The following is a 23,764-nucleotide window of genomic DNA, read 5'->3' on the forward strand; positions in this document are numbered from 1 at the left end:
TAAAAAGAATACCACCTTCAATATTCATAAAATTTTGCTTCCGACATACAGTCATATTTACTAAAATGTATCTATCCTAACGTACTACACCCACTTCTATTGCGCTGCAAATCATTGAACATGGGTCAATCCATTTGAAGTGATCCAGGAGTGGTTCCTCGACTATTGTTAAAAGGTACGAAATTTACTTAGTTGTTTGACTCATGGCTCAAAACTTTAAAATTGTATTTACAGTGTTTGTTTGCTTTGCGACGCGCGCCTACTATCACGATTGTTAACGAAAGACTTCATTACGACAGAAATCCTTGTTCGAGAAGGATAACATCAAAAGCATTTTATTTGCAATGGAACGAAGTAGAAAATAGGCCTATATGTATTTACCTGTGTTTCTCCTTTCACGAGAAAAGTGGAAGTTAACGTAAACATCAATAACGATGCAATTTAACGTTTCTAATGTTTTGTAAGTATGAAGGAGCGATATAAAAAGTTTGGTTTAGTTTGTGATATCAATTGATATGTTAGTAATTAAACCACAAAATATTGATTGCGATATATTTACCTTATGTTGTATTATTGTGTTAAAATTCCGGTTTTGCCAAAAAGAACGAAGTTTACGTTCAAATATCTGATAGGGCTAGTGATGTAAACCTCAAATTTCCATACGCTCCAGTGCTTTTGTATACGCCTACGGCAAATAAAAGACAGTCTTGTGTATTTTAATAATACAAAAGTTATAGCCTTTAAAAATGAAACACACTCTGTTGAATTGCTATAGTCTTGGCGCACTGAAGAAATGCTATATAGGGGGTTACTTGTCTTCAGAGTACGTTCACATGTATCAAAGTATAGCTGCAATAGATTATACTTGAATATTTCCGAGGGCAGACAGCGATATTACAGGCTTGGCTGCATTTATAACCACAATTGTCGATAAACACACACAGTATAGCTTTGCTGTATATATATAGGCCAGTCTGACAGTAGAGGGTTTTCTGTTCATATCTGTAGAAAATGGCTTACGTTAGTGACAGGTTTCATAGTAAAATATTAATTGACAACTACGGGTTTAATAGGTCGTGCGAATCTACATCTGTAAAGTCTGAATGTTATGTTGTAAATACCGTGTAGGTTGAACATAAAATAACAGTGTTCCATAGGAAAGTACGTGAACGAAGAATGTCATAAACAGTGCATTGAGTGAAGAAAATCAACAGTTTACCTTGTTGCGAGTAAGTTTAGATGTTATGACTCTATGCAAGTATCATGAAAATAAGTTTTATTGAAGTTTAATAATCTGTATAGATAGTCCTGTTGTGACCCTTTGAGATATCAGGAAACAACTCTTAAGAAAAACTTACAAAAAATAACATCAATAGAAGCCCATGCTGGACATACTTATAAACATTTACGTTCAATTCCTGGAAAGTCTCTTTGTGTGAACTGTTGCCAACGAAATATTTCCCAACAGAACACAGAGCTAAATTAATGTGAAGACGATAAATATATTGCTTCACATGACAACATAGATCAATTGAATGTTTCTTGCCGGAGCTTTCGGGTGTCACCTCCATCAAAATTACGAATGATAAGCACAGATAAAAATACAATCAGTAATAAAATCGGAAATAGAGCAAGATATCAATCAAGGTACAAAGATATCTAGAATTGTTTCAAATCAAAATTTCTTAACAGCGAAACTCCGGCGTAATCTTCCTCACATGAATATGACGAACTAATTTGCAAGCTAAAAGAAAAAAATGTACTTTGAGCAAAAGAAGATAACATTAAAATTATCGGATTACTTCCTCAGTAGACCTAAATAGTATCCGAGTTTAATGCGTCTAAGCGTTTTGTGCGACTTGCTAAAAATTAATTAATGAGCAAAGGCACTCTAGAAGAGTTAAGTGAAAGGCATAAACTGTACTAGTTGTGAGACAATTACCAAAGTAGTGGCGTTTTATGGTGATGATAGTAACAGTTTTTTGTGTCCTGGTAAGAAATATTGTATTGATGGTATTAAAGTGCAGAAGCGGAAGTGCCATGTTTCGACGAACTTAAATGAGTTATATATTTCCTTTAAAAGTCAAAGCCCTAAGAATAGAATTCAGAGATCAAATTTCTGTGAACTCCATCCAATATGGTGCATTTTGGCTGGTGCATCAGGGACTCATTTGGTTTGTCCCTAACACCAGAACATCAAACTCATGTTTAGTGGTTGAAAACTTAATGTCGACAATAGACACCTATTAGACACCATTGCTTGTGTTAAGAATAATTATAGCTGTATGATGAATTAGTGCAGTGAACATATAGGTAAACAACCATTGTCGGACATGTTTGTACAATCTCTGCAACGAAACTGATGAGTTGGCCGATACAACAACGTAAAAACATTGGATAACAGCTGATAGGGCAGAAATGTCCACACTTCTCAAGAGAAAAGTGGAGTCTTTCTTGAATCGTTAGCGGAGAAATTGAAAAACCTTAAAGCGCAAAATTTTGTCAAAATCTGAAACTCAGTTTTTCAAGAAAAAGTAACAGAACTTACAGCAAAAGAATGTTTGGTGTTAGCAGATTTTGCACAAAATTATTAATTCGTCGTCCAGAACGAGATACAGAGTTACAACTGGATCAGTATCCAAACAACAATTTAACATTTGTGTTCTATTTTAAGGAAAATGATAAATTAGAAGGCACAAGTCTTTGTTTTTAAGCGATAATTTAAAGCACGATACAACGACATTTTACTGCATTCAAAAGATTTTAGAGCGTATATTAAACAAGTAGGTCCGAACATTAAAAAACGTATTCATTTTACTGATGGGGGTTTAAGTCAACATAAAAGAAAAATGACTTTGCTCATCTATGCTGCCACAAACACGACTTCGATATTGATGCGGAATGATATTTTTCGGATGGGAAAAACGTCTGTGATGGTGTGGGTTGAAATACAAAACAAGAAGCCGCAAAAGCAAGTTTGCAAAGGCAAATAATAATAATAATAATAATAATAGTAATATAATTAATAATAATCAGATATTTAAAATAGATGACATGTTTTCGTTTTATGGCATATGCTGATGGTGTAAATTTAATAAGTGGTGATAAGAAAACAATAGAAAGAAATGCAGAGATCTTATTAAACGCTTGCAGGGACATGGGTTTAGAAGTAAATGCAGAGAAAACTAAATACATGGAAGTGCGCCAGGACCGGAATGCAGCAAATTATGGATGCGTTAAATTATTAAATAACACTTTTGATAAAGCGGATAGCTTCAAATATTTAGGATCAATATTAACAGAGGAAAACCATATTCACGGAAAAATTAAATTTCGACTAAAAGCAGGAAATTGGTGTTATTATTCGGTTGAAAATCTCTTGTCGTCACGAGTTCCTTCGAGGAATTTGAAGCTTAAAATGTATAAAACGATAATCATGCCTGTTGTTTTGTATGGCTGCGAAACATGGTTCCTTACTCTGAGGGAAGAACATAGTCTGAAAATATTTGAGAACAAGATCCTGAGACGAATATTCGGACCCAAGAGGAACGGGAATGGGGAATGGCGGAAACTTCATAACGAGGAACTACATAATTTATAAGGTTTACCCAACATTGTTAGGATCGTCAACTGTAGAAGGCTTAGGTGGGCGGGTCATGTAGCTAGAATGGAAGAAAGTAGAAACGCTTTCAAAGTCTTGACTGGAAGACCAATCGGGAAACGACCATTAGGAAGACCTAGGCGCAGATGGGAGGACAATATTAAGATGTATCTCGCAGAGATTGGAATACAAAGTAGAAACTGGATGCAGTTAGCTAAGGATAGAAGTCAGTGGAGAGCTTTTGTGAACGCGGCATTGAACCTCCGGGTTCCATAGGCCATAGAGTTAGTTAATTAGTTAATTAGACATGTTTTCGTTTTGCAATGAAAGGTTAAAGTATATTCTGGCAAAATTACAATGAAGTAGCTAAGATCTCCGAAACTGTACAAAAGCGTCTTGAACGCTGTACTAGAGTTGTTCATACTAGAAGCTACCACAAATATATTAATATCTCAGAAAGTATTGTAAGAGGTTACTTTACTTCAGAACCAAACGTCTACAACTACTATCCTATGTTACGTATTTTACCACTTCCATCAAATTAGTTTGTAAGAATAAAATATAATGGAATAGATATCTTGCAAACATGCAATTACGTTTTGTGTATCTACAACAGCAATACTTTTTTTCCAAATACCTTCTTGTTATTGCAATCTCACTTGTACTAAACGCTTCCGTAAGTTACTGTCTTCCAAATAGTAATATCAACAAGACAAGTAACTCTCTACATAGAACTTCTTCAGTGTGCCAAAACAGTATCACTGCAACGGAGTATGTTTCATTTTTAAGAGGATATAACGTTTGTAGTAAAATTCACAAGATTATCTTTTATTTATCATAAACACATACAACAGCACCATATGCTGTGAAAATTTGAGACTTTTATCACTACTGCTATCGGTTATATGAACCCAAGGTTCGGGTTTAATGCAATCATAAAACATAAGGGTAGGTATATCGCAATCAATATTATTTTCGGTTAAAACTACTTATATATCTCTTGATAACACGAAATACATCAAACTGTATGTACTGCACCTTCCTACGAACAAAGCATTACAAAACGTACCGATATTTGTGTTTATGTTTACTTGTACTTTTCTCATGAAAAGGAGAAAAACCGGTAAATACCTATAGGTTTAGTAGAAACTTCGTTCCAGTACTAAAAATGCCTTTGATTTTATCCTTCTAGAACAAGTACTGTTTTTGTAATGAACATTTTGTTAACCTTTACGATCGTGAAAGTAGAGGGCGCCACAACTGGAAAACCGCTCCAGATGAACATACTGTAAACAAAATTAAAAAAATTACAGATGAAGCAAACAACTGCGGAGGTTTCATAATTTTCGAGCAACCAATTCATTATTTTCTGGACCACTTCACATGGATTGGCCCAAATATATATTTGCCCCTGATTTCTGTGTACACTATTGGAATCGTACTACTAAGAAGAAAAGAAAACCATTGTGTATCAAAGTGATCTTGGAGAATTGATGTAAACATCAGTGTTATCTTACGTTCCATATTTAAATTCTATGTGTTACAATTAAAGTGTAACTGTTGTTCAAATAAGTTATTTAAATAACCTTTGAATCTTTGTACATCCTTTGTAGTATTTTGTTTTATCCCATTACATTTATCCGTATAATTGTATTTTATTGCTTGATACAGGAATTGGAAGTATCTGCACCACCAGGCATATATATAGGGAGAGTGAAGGAGAAATGTAGATGCTGTGGTACATACTTTGGTATAGAGAATGAAGCAGGTGACGTTGTATTTAAAATGAAAAGCCCACTTACCGTCGCAGATGAAGAAGAACGAGACTTTGAGGTAAGATGTTTCCCAATAACCGTGAGTATTTTGTTCCAGAAAAGTGCGTTTCATTTAAGAGGTGAAATGTGCTTACTACGCAATAAATCCTTTCTATGTGTGAAGTATATATTGGATAATATTTAAGAAATTATCAGTTTTCAACTTATCATTTTGGACTATTGGAATCCGAAACATTTATCACAGAAATGCACATTTCTAACAATAAATTTTTCACATGTTTAAACATAATTATTATGTAAACACCTCTTATATCGAACCACTAAATACTTAAATAGAAACAGACGTTTAATTGATACTTCCAATCAATTATAATTACTCGTATAACTTTCGTTATTTAATTTGCAGACTTTAATTAATATATATTGTCACACTGTGATAATAATTGCGTACAAATTACAAACCATATGTAATTATACATACCTTTGTAGTCTTTTTCTTCATAATACGATTTTCCCATTAGAATAATTTATGGAACTGAAATATATTAGGAAATGTTTCACAGTAGTATCCAATAGTTACAGTTGTTTCGAAGTTGATATTCCGAGTTGATATGCAACAGTAGTTGTAACGATCACTCATCATATAGTAAACAACGAACAAAATTAGTACTAGTGGTTACCAAAAATGAAGTCATTCGTAATTAGTTACGAATAGCTGAGTACGTTTGCATTTTTGCCTCAACTTGTTACTACAGAAAAACACCCTCCTGGAAATCTTATGAGCTTCCGGAAAGAAAATCGTTTCTCTCACAGTCTTTTCATTCCTAAAAGCATAATGCTATACCTCAAACATTCCATTATCCATTCCAAATGAACAAGAAGGAAACATCCAAATAATCCAATCATTCGAACGTTCATTCTACTTGCATTTAAAACAATGTTTACTGTATCCATTCAACAGTATTAGAAATGTGTAGTTCAGCAAGTCATAACTTCACTGGGATCCATAATTTTCATTTTTCTAATTTAAAGCAATTTCTATCCATTTTTAGACAAAAGTTTATAGCAAATAGAACATTTATTTAAATATTCCATTCCACGGGATAATATTCGCAAAGTGTCAAATTCGTTATTACCAACATATCTTTTTTGCAGCATATTTACAAAGTGATCTTCATGTGGAACATACAATGACTCAATATGTAATCAATCTGCACAATTTGCATAATTTCACAAACCAGATTCCAATTCCAGTTCATGGTTTAAAAGTATTGTTAACAACATTCACACACACACACGCATATATATATATATATATATATATATATATATATATATATATATATATATAGATATAGATATATATATATATATATAGATAGATAGATAGATAGATAGATAGATAGATAGATAGATAGATAGATAGATAGATAGATAGATAGATAGATAGATAGATAGATATACGTAAACTTTGCTAATAGCCTTTTTTATAAGAAAACATATACACTAATAAAAACATTTAAAATGTAAAAAATAGAAATATAAAAACCATTCGACTAGATAATTAACTATAAAAAGTCCATTAAACATAGTAATTAATGTGTTGTAGTTTTGGAACAAATAATCGTAAACTGATGTATGGCAAAAGTAATACCTATACAATAACAATACTAATAACAAAATCTATTTACGTTATACCTCTAGTATGTGGTTGACAATACAATGCATTTTGGACACAGGAGCCTTCCTAATATCAGATAGGTCATGTATATATTTTAGGCAAGTGTATTAGTTCCTAAAGATTTCTCTATCATGTACGGTACCGACCATCTTGTACATAAGTTTTTGTTTTCGTATCTACAAAAGACAATTTGAGCTGCCATTTAGCAACACTTCATCTCCTACAGGAAATGTTATCTGTGTTCTAGTCTTATCATACATCGTCTGTTTACGTCTAGATCCAGGCACTCCATGTTTCACATCGTATTGGTCCAGACATTTGGGTATTTCCGAAGCATGTGCAAATTGATCTTCAAACTTACATCGAAAGTATCGCAATTATTATAATTAAAGGTAATTTCCGTAGTAGTGCTTTTAAATACAAAATATTGTTCTGAATTTATAGGAAACTCACTCTTTTTGCAATCTCTTATCACACATCGTCTGTTTATGTCCGAAATAAATGTTAAGATTATCTTAAAGTTCTCTTAGAAAATGTTCCACATTATTCGATGCACAATGGTATTCTGAGCTGTGGATATCCTGAATGCCATGACTGTAAAGGAAATCCTTAAAATGAGACGTGACGGAAACAGTGCCATTATCATGATTCAACGAATTCAGAATTCCCAGTCTGTCCATTATTCTATAAAGTCGATTTATAATAGTTTGACTAGACCTGAAGGCATACATGTTTGGAATAAGAGTCCAAAATAATGAGACAATGCCTACCTGAGTGAGAGTGACATGATGGTCCATAAATTTCAGTGTACCACCTCCCATTAATATTTTCGTCGTAAGTGGACACTAACTGGCACATTTGGTTCTAGATGCCACGTTTAGATTGACACAACCTGCACTTATAAGCGTATTCTATTTTATGTTGAAAAATGAAAGGCCACGTATATTTAGAAGATATTTTAGCAGTGCTGTTCCTGGATCCCAAGTGGTTTCCGGGTAAAATCGTATTATTGTAGAAATCCATAATCGATTCCACAAGCTCTTTATGAATACATACTATCCAGGGATTATGAATAGATCTTGTTTTCTTACATTAATTTTCTTTTACTAATTTGTACCGTTCAACTTTTCTTTTTTAACGTTTCGATCAAATTATTAAGATCTATATAATTTCTTTGCTATTCATGAATTGATAAACAAGCGTAAGATATATATTCCACATATTGACCAACAATAGATTTTTACCTCATTATCGTGACTGATCTATCTCCACAGCTTTGGATCCTTAAAATATAATTTGAAGATATATTAAAATGAGGCATTACATATTTTACATCAAAATGAAATGAAAAACATACAAGAAGCTTCAATACTTCTTAACTCGTTTAATCATCCTTATGGCATACATTGACCATAGATTATCTACACTGCAAATAAGTTCTGAAACTTTAATAGTTACAACAGTGGCATAAGTTCAAGAGGGTATATGGTTTTATTTAAGTCATAAAGACTCAAACGTCTAGAAAAGAAACCTCCGGGTCTATGGATGTTATTTTTATCATATTGTTATATGGTTTCCCGAAGGTTTTCAGTATTGCATCAGAGCTGACGTAAAATTAAGCACTCAGATGAACCAACTTTAAAGAATATGCGAATTAAATAATTCAATATCCTGGTTTAATAACCTTCGCTATTTCTATTTCCATCTAAACAGAGCCGTTAGGAGACTTCATCCTGGTTAATAGTTCCAAGATTTCGTGCAGTTGAGGAGTAAACTTTGCGTATGTTACAGAAAACCAATAAAACTAATTAATCTACCTTCATTGCATGGTGCTGGTAACTTTCTGACAACCTCAGCTCTTGTAGGATCTAGTGACGTATTGCCATCTTCTAATACATATCGAAGATACTAAATATTAGCATGAAATAGTTTAAATTTATTCATAAAACTCCTAATACCATATACTTGGAATTTAGTTAGTACTTTTTTTTTACAGCTTCATGTGACTTTGAATAGAAGGGGTATATAACAATAGAACCATAGAACCATTCTAGGTCATCGTTCTTTAATGATCATAATATAAAACTTAACACGTTGGACAAGACAGATGATACCAGATGATAGACCGAATGAGAAAAAAGAAATAAATTCGAATATAACACTCGATGTGAGATGAATGCTGTGTATTTATAAGATCCCTCAGATAGATGCAAATGCAGATACGCATTTTTGACATCCATGACAGAGAAGATTTTGGATTAGATACACCTGCTAACACATCTCACTCATTTTCCTATTCGTAACTGAAAAGCTGTTTCATCCGCTATTAAAATACTCGACTTCCAAAATGCACAATCTATTAACAAGGTCTTATTAAAGTAGAAGTGTCAGTTATCAACGTAGACGAACCATTCGCCTGAGGTAGTCTTCCTTTCCCTTGCTCTAACGGTCGCATATTCGCTTGTAAAAACGAAATATCCCAGGCTTCATTTCTCTTTTTTACAAACACACCTTCATCACCATTCTGAAAATGATCAAGGTTTAAGTGCAAAGATATCATAAATTATATATATATATATATATATATATATATATATATATATATATATATATATATATATATATATATGTGTGTGTGTGTGTGTGTGTGAAACGATATTTCAATGCATCTAATTCTCTTAAAATCAGAAGAAAGCGAAAACCAAAACGAAACTGTCTTGGTATATAATGTTAAACGCTAGCAATTTGCATAGCTAATCTTAACGTATAACTGCTTCACTTTCTTATTTTTGAACACAATCAGCATATATGAATTATTATTAACTTATCACAAATTTCTATTCTCGTTTTGAATCCAATATACAAAGACAATGTAGTTTCAAATTATTAGGGACATTCTAAATCAGAATGTTCTGTCTCTAGCTGCAACTGTATATCTCAATTTCATAAAGCATCATAGAAGATAATCGGTTTGTGAAATGTGTTTACTATTCAATAAATGGATCCCGGCGTCAGTACTGGGATAGAAACTGAAGAAATCTCTTTATTTTAAAAAATGCAGACTTTATAGGCTGTTAAAGTACTCTTAATAGAAATATACTCGAAACGGGCTCGAACCAATACCTTCCTATATACGAACATGGAAGTAAACCCAGAAATTCCAGTATAATAAATGATGTCAATAATGGATAAATAACAAAACCTATATTTCTAGAAGTAGAGAACAATTTATATATCATAAGGATGGTGATATGCCAGAGTAGTCTATCTACCTTTTTCACCAATTTTTAGTTAATAAATGCTTGTTACATAAAAAATGAGCTTTTCCTTATGCCAGAATGACCCAGGCAAAATCAACATTAATTTCAAAATAAAAGTGTGAAATTTTTCTGTCATATGATTGGCAACGCTGAAGTGATTTTTCCACAGTGGACCATGTGAGCAAAATAATATGGCGAGAGTAGTAGATGGACCAAACATTATGTCTGACGAAAATCAGCTATAGCAATGTTATGTGCACAGTGATGGTGACATAATTTTCTCAGATGATTCATAATATGTCCCGGAGAGATCGATGGAATCTACAGACACAGGTACGTTAAATAATCTCTCTTTAATTTAAGTATTTTATAGCCATCATGGCTTCAGATTATCCGACAGATATGGAGTATAAAAATATATTCAAATGTCATATTCCAGAACGGTCCATGCTAAATTCCACCATAAACAATAGTCTACAAAGTATTAAACCTAGTTGCCACCTGTATTTAATTTTTGGCATTTATAAGAAAATACCTCTAACATTATTTCTGAAAAAGCATTGTTTATAGGTATGTATTGCGTGAGCATTTGACATAGACCACTCGCATAAATATTTATGCAATTCTTGAGGCGAAATAGCCGTATGATTAATTGTTGCTAATTGGAAACTCACTAATGTACACAGGTGTGCCCTAATGTTTACATAAATTCATACGCAAAAGACGTTTCTCGGTTACTAGAGTGTTGGACCTCTTTTTGTAATAATAATTAGCAAGCAAGGAAAGCCAGTAATTGCATATATTTCATTACATTTGAATTCTGAGATATCGCGAAAATTTTTAAATGTTGTAGGAATATCTCGTCCAGAACTTTGCAGATGAAAATATTTCTGTCCATAATAATTTGCTTCCGTTTGACTTGTACAGTTTGAAGATATGGATAGGGTAAGGTGTATGAAAGTATACCAAAAGGGTGCAATATTTTACATATCTTACGTCCAAAACACTATAAATTTGTCTTTCCATAATTACCTAGTTATCTTTCTACCTATCCATCTGTGAGGTTGAAATTTATCCTACATACAGTAAAAGAATGTTTCCCGTTAAGAGCAGGATTCTTGTGCATGCTTACTTGCGAACATGAAGATACTGTGTTTTCTATGATCATGAAATATCCTAATTATCTAATTATCCTGCTAATTATCTATCATAGTGTTTGTAGCCAAATTTATCTTTGTATACATCTTTATGAAGACTTCTCTGCTGTTACTCATATTATTCTTCCTTCTTTTGTTTCAGAAGAAGTAGTTACCAGAAAAGAAGAAGAGGTGACCCGAAACGCTGGAAGAAAACTATCAGAAAACGAAGAAGAATTCACGGACGGTAAGGAATACACAAACATTATGGGACAGAAAATGCTGGGGAAATAATCACCGATTTTGACTGCAAATGCAGAAGCAAGTGCATCAAGAAAGCAACGGAGGAGGAGAGAACGAAATTTTTCTACATGTTTTATGATTCGGGATCATGGTAAACACAAACAGCTCATATTTGCGGTAATGTAAAATGTAAGCCAGTGAAAAATCCCCGACATGATTCCCAGAACAGGAAATCGAACACTAGATTTTTTTTATTTTAAGTGATAAGGGGTACATCAAAGTTTGCAAGTTAAAGTTTTTAAAGAGTTTGCAAATAAGCAATGGTAGGCTACAGAAAGCACTCATGAAAACAAAACCTGATGACATTTGTGACAATAGAGGTAAACATGAACCGCAAAACAAAAGCGATCCTAACACTATTTAACTTATCACATGAATAGTTTTCTCACTGTGACAATCACTACTACACAAAAGACTGAACAAGGAAATATTTGGATAACTCTATTGTTTTGAGTCTGATGTATAGATTGTTCGTCGAAAAAGTGAATGATAATGCAAATAGTGCATCTTTTAAGTTACCCATTCAATCATTGTATGAGAAGGTGATACGTAGGGACTTCAATCTGAGCTTTAACAAATCTTACAACGATACATGTAAAGTCTTTAATAATTTCGAAATTCAACAAAAATAGCGTAAAGTGAGGAGGCAATGCTGAGTGTACAGCAGTTAACGCGGCTGATAAACGAACATAGGTTACATCCAAGCAAAGCCGTCAGCAAGGGAACAACTGAACGAAGATAAGCAAAAGAGTAAGGAGGAAAACATCACTGTGGTGTCATTTGATTTACAGAAAGTGTTTCAATTACCCAACTTTTCTACAGGACTTGCATACTACAAGCGACGTCTATCCTGCTACAGTTTCGGAATTCATGATTTTAACACGACAAAAGGTACAATGCATGTGTGGAATGAGAGTGTTTCATTGCAAGGACCACAGGAAATAGGGTCTTGTTTACTCAAATACATAAAAACTCATGGCATCCACAGCATACTAGTTGCATGGTCTGATTCATATGAAAGTCAAAATAGAAATTTTGCGATTGTTTCTTTTTGGGTGTATGTTGTTCAATCTCCTGATAACAAGATTCCTCAGATAATTCACAAATTTACAAAACCAGGTCACTCTTTCCTCCGTAATGACAGCGATTTCGCTGACATAGAGAATAAAGTGTAACCGTACTCAAGATTGTATGAACCTAAGGAGTGGTATAAACTAATTCTTCAAGCAAGGATTAAACAAGGAAAGAAGTACGAGTTAGGAAATGACAGGGAACAATTTCATATCAAGACAACCATTACAAAAACCTTTGATAAATAGGAAGATGACAGCAGTTGGAGACAAAGTGCAATGGTTTAAAATCAAGGAAATGAAATTTAGTGCAGAGAATCCTTGGGAAATGGAATTCAAATATTCGTACAATATTCTTGAGGATTTCGCGTTGTTTGTTTCAAAAAACGGCCTGATAATAGGCCAATGAACGTATCCAGAATCAATTTTCCTGTGTTGTACCCCGGTGGTCATCCCATCCCAATACAGAAAATGAATGATCTCAAACGTTTACTGCCATTTATTCCATCTTATGCTCACGATTTCTACAATAATTTACAGTCGGTGTCGACGGTCAATGCAGATGGCTGCAGCTCTTGTACTGATGACGACGAATATTTTTCTATAGCTTCTAATACTTCCTTAACAATGCAGTTATTTTTCTCTTTGGATTTGATAGTCTGAAACTCAGTGTATTTATTATAATGCGATAGTTAGTTTGCAGTAATTGTATTCCACCAAAAACGAAAATAACTTTCTCGTTACACAACGTCTTAGTACGTAGCTGGAAAGAGAAAAATTTGCTATTCATCCTCTTAAGGGCCGCGGTGGCTCAGTGGTAGAGCGTTCACCTCTGGTGCTTGAGGTCCCGGGTTCGATCCCAGCCCCCGCCAAGTGAACTTTCTGATGGACAAACACCGTGTGCGTGGGTTTTCTCGGGATTCTCCCGTTTCCTCCCACTTTCTTCATTCCACCATTTCATTCATCACCGTCTCCTTTAGCCTAACCGGCATAAGCTTGGGACGTGAAAGTCAAAGATTTCATTTCATTTCATTTTTTTGCTATTCATCCTCATCTGCGAATACAAAACAAATTATTATTGTTATTGATATTCGCATGTGAAGATAGACGGCAACCTTGCCGTGCATCCAACTTATGTACTAATATCATTAACTAAACACAAAATATTAGGTTGTAGAAAGTAATACAAACTATACATTCCTTGTAGATCCTCTGAATTGCTTGGTTCAGGTTTCAGGCATTTTATATTAAGTTAATGTTGGTTAATGTTGATTAATTGTACATAGCCCATTTTGGCACGTTGTAACATCAATATGCCAAAATGGAATATGTACAATTAACCAACATTATCCACACGTTAACCATAACTTTAGATGTGTCAGATGTGATTTAACCGTTCCTAATTTCTTTTTCAAGTTGTAACGCACAAATTGTTAGTAAATGTTCAGTAGGCACAGTTTACAAGTTGGATGTTTTTAACTTTAACCTTCAATATCTGGAAACCAAGTTGTCTGACCTTGGACTACTCTGTCATATGCCCATCCATAAAATATCCGGAAGTGAGAAATTCAAAGAAGAAAAAGAAAAACACTTGATAGTTCTATAAGAGCTTACTGAATGCGATAAGGACACTATGCTACAAGTATCAACATCATTAAAAATGTTCTAAAAGCAAATTCATAGATATATCGACGAGAATAATCCGTCCTCGTACAGCGAGCAATGAACAAAATTGGAAAGCGCCGCAATTAGTTAGTTACAAACGGCTGATATTCTTTATATCTTCTTTTTTGAATGAATTTCTTTAATAAGAAGTGTAACTTGTTACATAGTTTGAAACTAGCATAGAGTTAAAACAATACTGAAACTGGAAGAATTCTCTTAAGATTCTGGTAGTATCAGAGAATTAAGATCAAAGATAGCACCTGTTCCTTGGACGCTGAAAATATATTGAAAAGCCAGTTGTAGTAGAGGAAAGCGGGGGCATGTTTTTAACGATTATGAATCCCTATAAAATAACTACTTGTCACTATCTATTTCATTTTCTTTACTATGCTAATGAGTGGAGAAACTGGAAATTGTTAACACTTGAAGTGTAAAAGAACTGCTAACGGAATACACGGAACTTATTGTTGGGAAGCTGATTGAATATTAAAAGTCAGTTGTCGCTTTCTTTTCTTGATCTATGTAGATCAACTTTGAAACTAAAAATTGTGGTTAACTTCTTCCACTTCTGTATTTACTAGAGAGATGCGAATGATTGTCGTATCTTGCCTTCAGATGGTGAATCGATTGCAACATCGAAATTGGAAATTATTGAATTTTCCACCTCTGGTTTGAATAAAGTGTTTACAGATAAGAAGAATTCTGTTCCCCGGACTTTAAATAGATACCAAAAATTCTTCTTGATTCCTGTTATCTATTCCCATAATATTCTTTAAAGAAGGAGACAGCTATTCTATAAGACTTCTGACACGTGTGCACAACCTAGCTTGGACGTATAAAATTGAAAATAATTGCTATGTTAAGAGAAATAGTAAATTTCTAATTGATATTGTTAAACGTTGTTCTATACCAAGATTTGCATATTGATCATCGTCTTAATATGAACAGTGTGCAACCTAAAACAGATAGATCCCTTTCGGTTGTTTAACTTAATGGCTTCTTTGACAGCTTGTAAATTTTGAACATTGTCACTTTCTTTAGATACGTACTTTTTTAAAATTCTAAATAGCGTTCAGTTTCTTCTTTCCATACCTAAAATTATGGCAAGAAAACGGTGTTCACAGTACAATATGGCTATGTTGCTGCAAGATATAGCTCTCTTACTAGAGCTCTGTAAAATTTGACACTTATCTGTTGCTTTTTCAACTTCATCAAATTTTGGAGATTTATATTGTTAAAAAGGCGGATTTTAAATAAATTCGCGATCAGGTCACTGTGGGTTGAAATGCATGGAGAACAAACGTAAGACGTCGAAAACACATAACACCATTTGCGAAAATATAAATGTTTTCAGTACATGAATACGCGTACAGAAGTATGTGTGTTAAAATTTATTGTAAATTTAATGGTAGTTTTTACTTTTGTCAATATCAAATATGCCGTTTAAAATTTTCTCAACTGATACAGATACAAACAAACACGAGTTCTCAAAAGAGCAAGTGCACCCTAGAAGTTATTGTAAAACTGTGTGCATTTGTTTTACAGGAATATAAGGCGACTTAATTCTTTTGCAGTGACTCTTTTTTAGCAAAACGAAAGGTTTGGTTGATCGATGAAGATATATATAGGATGAGTTAAAAGTCCTTGGACACCTGCATAAGTTTAAAAATTGAGCTCAGAAATTTAGTGCTGTAATTTGTTTTTTTCTATCTTGTACAGTTTAGAAGTTATTAATGTTCAAAGATGGGAAATTACCTTGACACTGACCCAGTTCTCTCTTTGTTTCAGATAATGTAAGATGGGTCTGACACGTAAACAGAAGATCGAATTTATCCTTATATCAGCGGAACGCAGCTACCGAACAATATCAGCTCACTACAACAGACGGCACCCAGACAGAGAAACGGTATCGAACAGAACGGTGGCTCACGTGATCACCAAATTCCGAGAGACGGGCTCTGTTCAAGATAGGGCACATAGTGGGCGACCAAAAACTGCCACCAATGAGGAAACTGCAACGGCGGTTGTTGCGTTGTTTGTGAAAAGTCCTAAACGAAGTACTCATCGTGTGTCCCTAGCATGTGCAATAAGCCAATCCTCCGTTGTCCGGATATTTCACGCCAATCATTGGCATCCTTACAAGCTGCACATGCAACATAAACTGAAGAAGGATGACCCTGATCGCCGGTTGGAGTTTTGAATGTGGTCTTCTGAACAACACGAAGCGGATCCTGCGTTTGCCAAGGGCATACTGTTCAACGACGAGGCGTATTTCACTTTGAACGGGGAGGGTAATCGACATAATTGTCGATACTGGTGTGACGTAAATCCGAACTGGGTTGACCCGAGTCGAGAACATAATCCAGCAAAGGTGATGGTGTGCTGTGGCATATGGGACACCCGCATCATTGGGCCATTTTTCATTTACCACACCTTAACTGCAGCACAGAATCTGACGCTGCTGCAGGACCTTGTGTTCCCTGCCACACTGAACGCTGACGGCATTTTCTCATCTTATTTGCAGCACGATGGAGCCCCTCCACACTATGGACTTGGTGTCCGTGAATGGTTGGATGAACAACTGCCAAGGAAATGGATTGGTCGCCGTGGTCCCGTGGAGTGGCCGCCCAAATCCTCTGACTTAACGCCCCTTGTTTTTCATCTATAGGAATATCTTAAGCAGATAGTGTATGCTGAAGCAAGTCGTGATTTGAGACACCTGGAGGAACGCATCCAACAAGCCTGTGACAAAATTTCAGGAGACATTCTCCTCCGTGTGCAGTCAGGGTGGTTGCAGCTACTACAGTTGTGCATTGCACGGGATAGACAACACGTAGAACATGTGTTGTAGCATTCAGTATCAAGTTAATTTCCCACCTTTGAACATTAATAACATCTAAACTGTAAAAGATAGAAAAAAAATTACACCACTAAATTCCTGAACTCAAGCTAATGTTATTTGACTTGTCATCACTTTTTATGTTTCCCGTCGATTGTCAAACTTATGCAGGTGTGCAAGGAGTTTTGACTCACCCTGTACTGTTATTAGTGTTAGTATTTTAATGAGTTCGACTGTACACACGGCCTAGGGTTTTATTAAAACGGGCTCTATATTGATAGAACACCGTTTGTATTTCCGTCTTTCTTCCCAATTCTTTAGCACAACTGCGGTTAATTTTCCCATAACACTCAACACTAGGTCGTGGGAAAACCGATAACAGAGAGTCTGTTTTAACAGCAACATCAGACCTTTGATGTTTAAATAAAAAACTAGAGTAGTTGTTATCCTTGGACCACTGTCCTTTGATAAAGTCGATTTTTATTAACAACTGGTTGTATATTTATAGAACACCAACTCTATTTACGCGTTCGTTCCTAATTCTTTAGCACAACAGCGGTTAATTTCCCACAACACTCAACACTAGGTCGTGGGAAAACCGATAACAGAGAGTCTGTTTTAACGGCAACATCAGACCCTTGATGTTTAAATAAAAAAAACTAGAGTAGTTGTTATCCTTGGACCACTGTCCTTTGATAAAGTTGAGTTATATTAACAACAGGTTGTATATTTATAGAACACTGTTTCTATTTACGCTTTCGTTCCCAATTCATTAGCACAACTGCGATTAATTTTCCCATAACACTCAACACTAGGTCGTGGGAAAACCGATAACAGAGAGTCTGTTTTAACGGCAACATCAGACTCTTGATGTTTAAATAAAAAACTAGAGTAGTTGTTATCCTTGGACCACTGTCCTTTGATAAAGTCGATTTTTATTCACAACAGACTGTATATTTATAGAACACTGTTTCTATTTACGTGTTCCTTCCCAATTCTTTAGCACAACCTCGGTTAATTTTCCCCACAACACTCAACACAAGGTCGTGGGAAAATCGAAAACACAGAGTCTGTTTTAAGAGCAACATCAGACCATTGGTGTTTCAATAAGAAACTAGAATAGTAGTTATTCTTGGACCACAGGCTCTTGATAAAGTCGAGTTTTATTAACAACAGGTTGCATATTGATAGAACACTGTTTCTATTTACGTGTTCCTTCCCAATTCTTTAGCACAACTGCGGTTAATTTTCCCACAACACTCAACACTAGGTCGTGGGAACACCGGTAACACAGAGTCTGTTTTAACAGCTACATCAGACCTTTGGTGGTTAAATAAAAAACTAGAGTGGTAGTTATCCTTGGACTACGGGCCTGTGATAAAGTTGAGTTCGATTAACATCATTGTTTGCTGAGTGGATTTTTCCAAAGGAAAGAAAAAGGCCTTTAGCTTCATGTATAATAGTTAACCTTTAAGAAACTTCTACCCATTCTTTTACATGATCCCATAAAGACAAATGGGCTATTACTGTTGGAATTGAATCAGTCGTTTAAGAAAACCGACTTTCACATTCACTTTATTTTCAGTAAAATAATAAAATAAAAATGTTTTACCAGGTCAATTTGAAAACAACAACTCAATTTGCTACGTGCGAGAAATAGTGTGGCAGCCAGTCCATAAGATTTGCAGAGTACCTTGCATTTTGGGGTGACCAAGGTTCTTTGATATTTTCTCATAGATTTTGATGTGCTGAATCCAAAACTGCCGGGTGCAACGCTGGCACCCTTGAGAATTTCGCACAAAACGCACTAATGATTTCCTCTCCAAACTTTTTGTCAAAAAATCGGGGAAAATTATCTATAACTTCTACAGTAGTTAACGTAGAATAAAAATTCAAACCTGGTTCTGCTTCTAACGAAACAGTCTTTCCAACTATGTTAATCACTCGTGGCTGCTACGAACAGGATAGGAAAAAAATGGGAACTTCTGGAAAATTCCTTCCCACAGCATCTTTCAGCTCTTAATATCCAAGAGCCATACCTCAAATCTCCATCCAGGAAGAAAATATGTTAATATTTTCATGAACTTTCGACACCAGCAAACAATATTAGGAAGAGTACCGCCCTGGCAGCCTTGAACATTTCCCACAAAACTCACAATTTTCCATCATTTGTATTTTATCAAAAAATTACTGACTTCTGGGAAATTATCTGTAACCTCTACAGTAGTTAACGTAGAATAACGGTTCAGATCTTGTTATACTTCTGTTGGAACAGTCTTTTCCCTTGGGGCTAATGTATCAGCTGGAATGAACAGGAAACTAAAATAAATATGGAAATTCTGGAAATTTCCGTCCCAAAGCATCTTTTAGCTCTTAAAGTACAAAAGGGATGGGGTGTATCTTCTTCCGAAAAAATATTTTTATTTTTTTCATGAACTTTCTACTTTTGAAAATAACCGTACACACGAGAAGCGTAATCGTGCGATACACACTTGAATAATTAAAATTTAAAAGGAATTTACATTTATAGAATTGATAAGTAGCACAATAAATGGTACAATTTTCTTCCTCATATAATTTGGACAGTAGGATTTATTTAGTACTTGTATTCGCTTTTGTTTTTACCAATTTAAGTTCAGTTTACGATTCCTGACTAAAAGTTCAGTGACTTAATTTTTAAATTTTCTTTTACCTTTTCATCGTTATTAATTCTAACATTCCTCCATGTATTAATTCAACCTTTTTATATATCTACAGGGAGCAGCCATCATATAAAAATCATATAGACATAACAGTTTTTAGTGAACATGTGGATGAGTTTACAACTGACTAGTGCCAAGTGAATAAACTGTTACTGTTTTATGTGTGTTAACACGTTTCAAAGTAGTGTTTCATAGTGCTCTTTTTAAAAACATGGCGGAAGAAAAGAAGTGCATTTTCACCTGTCAGGAAACACAACTGCGGCTCAAAACTGGAGGACCAGCTCGAGTTCGATCAATTATGGCATATCGAGAGAGCTTCGCAGTGGCATATCGAGAGAGCCAAAGAGTAGTCAACTTCAACCTCCTCTAAACTACAGGTGAAACGGATTAGATCAGACGCAAAACCTTTCCATTATCGTACCGACTGTCTATTCTGTGGAGAGATCTGCTCCGATCCTGATCCAAAACATCCAAGTCAATGGCGCACATATCACGTTCTTAGAACGGTCGATCGTCCAGGGCAATCGACTATTCAAGGAGCTACCCTCAAAATATGTGATTTTAGAAATAACGAATTATCCGAAGCTGTTCGAGTGCGTGTAAATGGAGCTGTTGGAGATCTACATGCGGCAGACGCTGGTTACTACAAAGAGTGTTTAAATCAATTCTTGCACAGTAAGTTAGCTAAAAATTTGTTCACAAACAGAGCATAAATAAAGGAAGTGACAAAGATGCAATCAACGTAGTCACGACCGCTTTAAAAGAAGACACCTCTCGTATTTGGAACTGCATCGAAATTTACCATCTTTCTCAACAGAACGGAGGATCTAGAACTTATCGTCGTGCAATTATAAGAGATGTTCAGGAAAGAATAGCTGAAGACCTTCTAGTATTGTAGTCTCCTGGTGTATCCAGCATTCTTACCTTTAAAAATCAAGCTGCTCTTGCTATGAATATTACCGAAGATGATTACGATGATAGAGAAAAAATAAAAGAACTAAGTACAAAGATAATGAATGAAGTGAAGAAGCTTGATGATAAATTGAAAAGTTACAAAACTTCCCTCTCTGAAGACAATATTAAAAATAATGTTATTGAAATTTTACTTTCCCTATTAGAGATGCTTGGAATTACTGAGCTACCTGCAATACTCATTCGACATATCGTAAGTGCAACATTGACAAAGCAGCCAACTACTCTCCAGAGTGCTCTTGCTGTGCTTCTGAACAGCAAAAGTCTCATTGACTGTAAGTTTGCAATCACTTGTAGTTACAGTGAGACCCTACGATTTAAAGCGTCAGCTGCAGCAGAAGCCAACAAAGCACCAATTTTGCAAGGACTTAATCCCTCAACAGACGAAATTGTGCAAGCTGTTGGTGACAACTTCGACACGTCTACTTCATCTCAAAATGACCTACATCAAACTCATAGTATGGCTCTGCTGATAACTTAAGTGGAGAAGTCAGGGATTTGCCGTTACACCCATGGGCGGCTGAAGCTATGCTTAAATACTTCTACTGTGCTGGTCACTAGAATTATCTTCGTTCTGGTGTAGTGTACGTTCAACATATGTACCGTTTGAAAAAGGACTGCTTACACATGTTAATGGAGAATGTGAATCAAGTAATGAGACTCCAGATAGGGGTATGGAATAGAATGTGGTCAGATATGTTCATTGAAACAACATTTATGCGATATGGGAAAGGTCCTGGTGGACTCTTTGGGTTAACACTTTAGCCTAAAACAGTTGATACATGGGCACAAGTCTACATATTGTCAATTCACTAGCGCGAGATCTGTGTAAATTGAAAAAGAAGCGAGGAAGAGATAACACTGTTCTTTCTCATAAAGAAGAAGGTCAATCTAGGATGCACAGCATCCGAGCAGATAGAGAAAAGATACGAGATATGTTGATATCCTGCATATAACTTCTGAATCCACATGAACACCCATTAGAATTATTAAATATTGTCGCTGGGTCAATCGCTTCTGAAAATGTTAATGTAGACAAAGTTGTAGAAATAGGAGAGCGTGGTCTACATGGGCCTTATGCAGAGTCGTAATGACACGTGATTAGTGCCATACTAAAGAGTTTCAGTAACATATGTTTCCTGCAGGTAGTCAGGCTTTTAGCATGATGCTAATCATATATCAAAACGACTCTGCATAAGGCGGCATATGTTCAAAAGCAGCCTTCCGCTCCTCTTAAGAAGAAAGTAGTAACAATGGAAGAAATGAAGAAATGTGTAAATGTGGGAGACAAAGCGGTATATGATACAGTCTTGATTTACAGTCGCGTAAGCTGTTTACTATCATCTCGTGAACTATCGATTAATAAAGCTCTAAGTTATGAACTTTCGTCTATCCCAACCGCTCTTTTTGAAAACTCTGGGAAAATGAGGATTACCAACATGAAGTACGTTATGAAGGAGAAACTGGCATGTATCATATCTACCCCAAATGTTGGGACTCCCGATGCTGTGGTTATAGATGGATGTGCTATTCTATGGATTGTTTAGTGGCCAGTAAGTGGACAATCTCTGATTATGCAAAGAATGTTTATAATTTTGTTTTAAAGTTCTTAACAGAAAGTGATGTGTACATTATTTTTCATAGTTACTTCGACTACAGCATTAAGTCATCCACCAGGAGATTACGTTGTAAAGCTGTCAGCAGAAAGTATGTATTGCAGCTGTCCACACTATTGTCTTCTGTTAATGATATTATTACAGAACACACACAATAAGCAACAGCTGATTAAGCTGGTATGCGCTGAACTTCTTCATCTTACCCAAGAAAATTGTGTTGAACAGAAATTGGTAATAACCTCTGGTGAGTCTGTGCCTTAACAAGTGCAAAATGGACGCATTTCAAGTAGGGTTGATTTAGCGACAGCACACAAGGAAGCTGATGTTATAATCACTCAGCAAGTCATTCACCTTACAACACAAATTTTTTGTAAGCATGTTAATGTGATATCAGATGACTCCGATGTATTCCTTCTCCTTTGTTACTATTATCATCATTTCAACATTACTTGCTGATTATTTCAAATTTTAACAAAACGAGAGAGAACAACCATAGATATCGGCGCAACAGTTTAACAACATGGACATGTAATGCCTCAGATGATTCGTACACATGCTCTACATATATGGTATTGGAAAATCAACAGCCATTAAACAAGTGTTAAAGGAGTTAGCTTGAAAAATGGGGTCTCAGAAAGAGATAACCAGTGATATAGACCAAGAAGCAACTAATTTTGTAGCTGCGTGCTATGGTGTAGCAAGTGTGAAGTCTATAACAGAAGTTCGTATTAACATTTGGAAGAAAAAGAACTGCATCTACTCACACAAGAGCCCCACTACTTTGCTCTCTTCCACCCACGTCGGAAGCTTTTAAACTAAATGTAAAGCGCGCACATCTACAAATGCTAATTTGGCTGAGTGCAGACAGGGCAGACCCACCAAACGTTGATCCAACTTGTTATGGATGGACACGTGATGAAACAATCAAAACCTTAAGGCCAGTTATTTTTCCTCTAAATGTTGAGCCAGTTCCTATCGATTTACTTCATCTCAGAAAAACTGTTCGTCTGAAAAACCTTGTTCAACAAGAAGATATAGTTGTGTAGGTAACCTACCTTGTACAATGTTCTGTAAATGCTTTGATGGTAGATGCTACAACAAACTAAACATATACTCACATAACGACGCTGACGAGAGTGAAGAA

The 23,764-nt window shown here is 35.2% G+C and overlaps 1 protein-coding gene across 2 annotated transcripts in view; it reads left to right on the forward strand.

Moving 5' to 3' along the window:
- Positions 1-23,764, forward strand: part of LOC145674831 (phospholipid scramblase 2-like) — a 250,779-nt gene that overhangs the window by 129,379 nt on the left and 97,636 nt on the right. For both annotated transcript variants that reach the window (XM_081745054.1, XM_081745055.1), the window contains exon 6: positions 5,273-5,434. In XM_081745054.1, coding sequence (XP_081601180.1) covers positions 5,273-5,434 — 162 coding nt within the window. The remainder of the gene's footprint in view (positions 1-5,272; positions 5,435-23,764) is intronic.

Source organism: Thermobia domestica, chromosome 18 (genome assembly GCF_964235325.1).
Source record: "Thermobia domestica chromosome 18, izTheDome1.hap1.1, whole genome shotgun sequence".
In the NCBI taxonomy this organism is placed as follows: domain Eukaryota; kingdom Metazoa; phylum Arthropoda; class Insecta; order Zygentoma; family Lepismatidae; genus Thermobia; species Thermobia domestica.